The sequence below is a fragment of the Lycium ferocissimum genome, chromosome 5 (genome assembly GCF_029784015.1).
Source record: "Lycium ferocissimum isolate CSIRO_LF1 chromosome 5, AGI_CSIRO_Lferr_CH_V1, whole genome shotgun sequence".
In the NCBI taxonomy this organism is placed as follows: domain Eukaryota; kingdom Viridiplantae; phylum Streptophyta; class Magnoliopsida; order Solanales; family Solanaceae; genus Lycium; species Lycium ferocissimum.
Window position 1 is genome coordinate 31,040,289 of NC_081346.1, and position 2,983 is coordinate 31,043,271.

The 2,983-nt window shown below is 34.6% G+C and overlaps 1 protein-coding gene across 1 annotated transcript; it reads left to right on the forward strand.

Moving 5' to 3' along the window:
* The first annotated feature begins 1,835 nt into the window (after window positions 1-1,835).
* On the forward strand, window positions 1,836-2,715 carry LOC132058362 (peroxisomal membrane protein 11-4). The gene has a single exon (XM_059450895.1). The coding sequence runs from the start codon at window positions 1,934-1,936 to the stop codon at window positions 2,609-2,611; it is 678 nt and encodes a 225-aa protein (XP_059306878.1). The 5' UTR covers window positions 1,836-1,933; the 3' UTR covers window positions 2,612-2,715.
* Window positions 2,716-2,983: the final 268 nt, after the last annotated feature.

A 2,983-nucleotide genomic window follows, 5' to 3' on the forward strand; every position in this document is an offset into this window, starting at 1 on the left:
TGTTTTTTTTTTTCCAGAAAACTTTTGTCATGCAATATATTTCAAATGAAAATACTGTTGTCCACCAAATTTTAATCATGCAGTGATGAAAGTAAACAACTATACCGTGCTCTGATACCAATGAAGGAATTATACTCGGAGATTTATGCGCAATAATGCATTCCTTCTTCTCTAGGATCAACGTGTGCTACATACTACCACTAATTTCCAAACGGTTTCTTACAAGATCACTTGTGAAGTCTTGTAAATTATCCACAACAATCACACTTTATTCTAAGGGATGTTTTCTCTCTTCTTTTTCTTGTGTAGAGAATGACTAAAACACTTCCTTTTATAGGTAAGAAAATGTGACCTTCTAACTCATTCATTCAAGAGATACATTCCCTCAATGTGACATAACTCCAATTCCATTAAGAGTTTCGCAAACTTTTGTTCTTTTACTACATGGAGTTATGTGGTAGAGTCATACCTTTATCTTCTTGAATGAAGTAAGTTTTGTTCATCCTATATCGGGTGTAGTTATGAATATTAATCTTAATTGCAACCCAATCATCTTAAAATTCGTTTCCTTCACCAATCTGATGTCAGGTACTTGCACCCACCTGTCCATTTCTTGTATGTGTCTCTGTGTTATGTTAGTTTAACGTTAAACTTAATATTCGTACTTCTTATCAACAAATTGTTATAGTTTTTAGTATTAAGTTTAGATCTGGTTAATTTAATTTTTGTTATTTCACTTGGCATTTGGTTTATTATATAATTTTTGTTATTTCACTTGGCATTTGGTTTATTATATATCATTTTTCCATTGTTGTGACACAACAATGGAAAAATGTATACACTAAAATGTCACACTTAAGATTTGATCTTATGAATTACAGTAAATTTTGGAACAACCCCCCCCCCCCCCCCCCCCCCCAAAAAAAAAAAAAAATTATGAATACATTAGAACTTTTATATAATACAAAAAAAAAAAAATACTACTTTACTTTTTCAGTGAAGAGATTTAATTGAACCCTTTGACACAACCTAGCTCCGCAACGGAGTCTATCAATATGAAGACTTTGCAAAAAACTCCAAGTACACATTAAGTAGGCGTTTGGCCATAGAAACAAAAAACTTTTTTCACTTTTTTTGGAATTTTGGAGTTGGAGTTGGAGTTGTGTTTGGCCATAGTTTTTGCAAATAGTATTTTTTTTTTTTTTGGTTGAAATGTACTTGTTTTGGTTGTGAAAAAAGTAAAAAACTTGAAAAATAATTTTTTCTTGTTTTTTAAATTCCATTTGAAATTTTCATAGCCAAACACTAATTTTTGAAAAAAATGAAAAAAAAAAATCCGGAAAAAATTGAACAATTCTTATGGCCAAACGGATCCTAAAACTCAACAGAGTTAGTGCAATGCTAGTACAATAAAGTGCAATTCCAATGGTTAAATTCGGAATCTTCAGGGAAACTAATTTCGAAATGGGATATTAACAAATACTACTAAAATAATTGGTCCGAAATGATTTTTTTTTCTCTTTCTGGTTCGTGGTTATTCCATGCAGAAGAAAATTTGATGTTTCTTTCAATTGATAAGCAAACACTCATGTCCCATAGATGGGACAAAATAGAATCCATTCGGTGGTATTGAGAATCCCCCTTGTGATCTTTTAAGCCATTGATTGAACATCATATTTTCTATTTCATTATATCCCCAAAAGGATATAAAAAATAAAATAAAAATTATGGTTTGCACCAAGTGTTACTAGAAGGCCAAAAAAAAAATGTCCAAACAAAAATTCCAGGATTTATCCAAGAAATTCAATTTGTGGTCATCCTTCAATTCTCAATATTTTAACAATAACAACTTTTCTATCAAAGATAGCCCACTAAGCTCTCTCCCCAAGCAGAGCAACCAAAAAACTTCAGCCCCTATTAGCTCTAGCTAGCCATGAATGACAAAGTGGACAAGTTGGTAATTTTCTTGGCAAAGAGAGATGGAATCGACAAGCTCGTCAAGACTTTCCAGTACGTCTCCAAGCTCGTAAATTGGCACGTCGAGACGACGTACCCTGACATAGCCACTCGAGCCAAGCAATGGGAAGTGGCCTCTGGCCTTAGCCGAAAAGCCTTCCGGAGTGGTCGATTCCTCACGGGATTCAACGCCCTCCGGAGGACCCCGGGCACATCCCGGGGTTTCAGGTTGCTAGCCGTTCTCGCCAATTCGGGGGAAATGGTCTATTTCTTCTTTGACCATTTCCTCTGGCTGGCGAGAATCGGAGTTCTTGATGCCAGATATGCGAAAAGGATGAGCTTTATTTCTGCATTTGGTGAGTCTGTTGGATACGTGTTTTTCATTATCGCGGATTTTATCCTCATAGCAAGGGGATTAAAAGCAGAAAGGAAGCTTTTGATTGAAGAGGAGGAGTCTAAGGAAACAGAAGGGGAAATCAAGAAAATTAGAATGGATAGAATTATGAGATTGATGGCTGTGGCTGCTAATATAGCTGACCTTATAATTGCCTTAGCTGAAATTGAACCAAATCCATTCTGTAACCATACTGTTACTTTAGGCATTAGTGGCTTGGTTTCTGCATGGGCTGGTTGGTATAGAAACTGGCCCTCATGAGCATAACTCAGATTGATGAAAAATTTCAAAAGTGTATCATATGAATGTAACAACCTTCAGTTATATATGATCAGCGCACGCTGTAAAGTTGCAATTTACAACTACATACGAAGAGTTGAGGAGGCATTTTTATCTGTTTTAACTTGGATATTGTTGCATGACTTCTCCATATTTATATGCAATGCTAAAGATCTTTTACACTACCAGATTGTTTAAACAATTAATTAAGAGAAGTTGTCTATACTTCTATTACGTATCATGAGTACGTAAAAACAAGTAAATAGCTTGTTACTTACAATTGTAATGTAAAAGATCATTGTATTGTCCGTTATGTAAGTTAATTTCATTTGTGTTTACTTAAGGAAAGGTCAT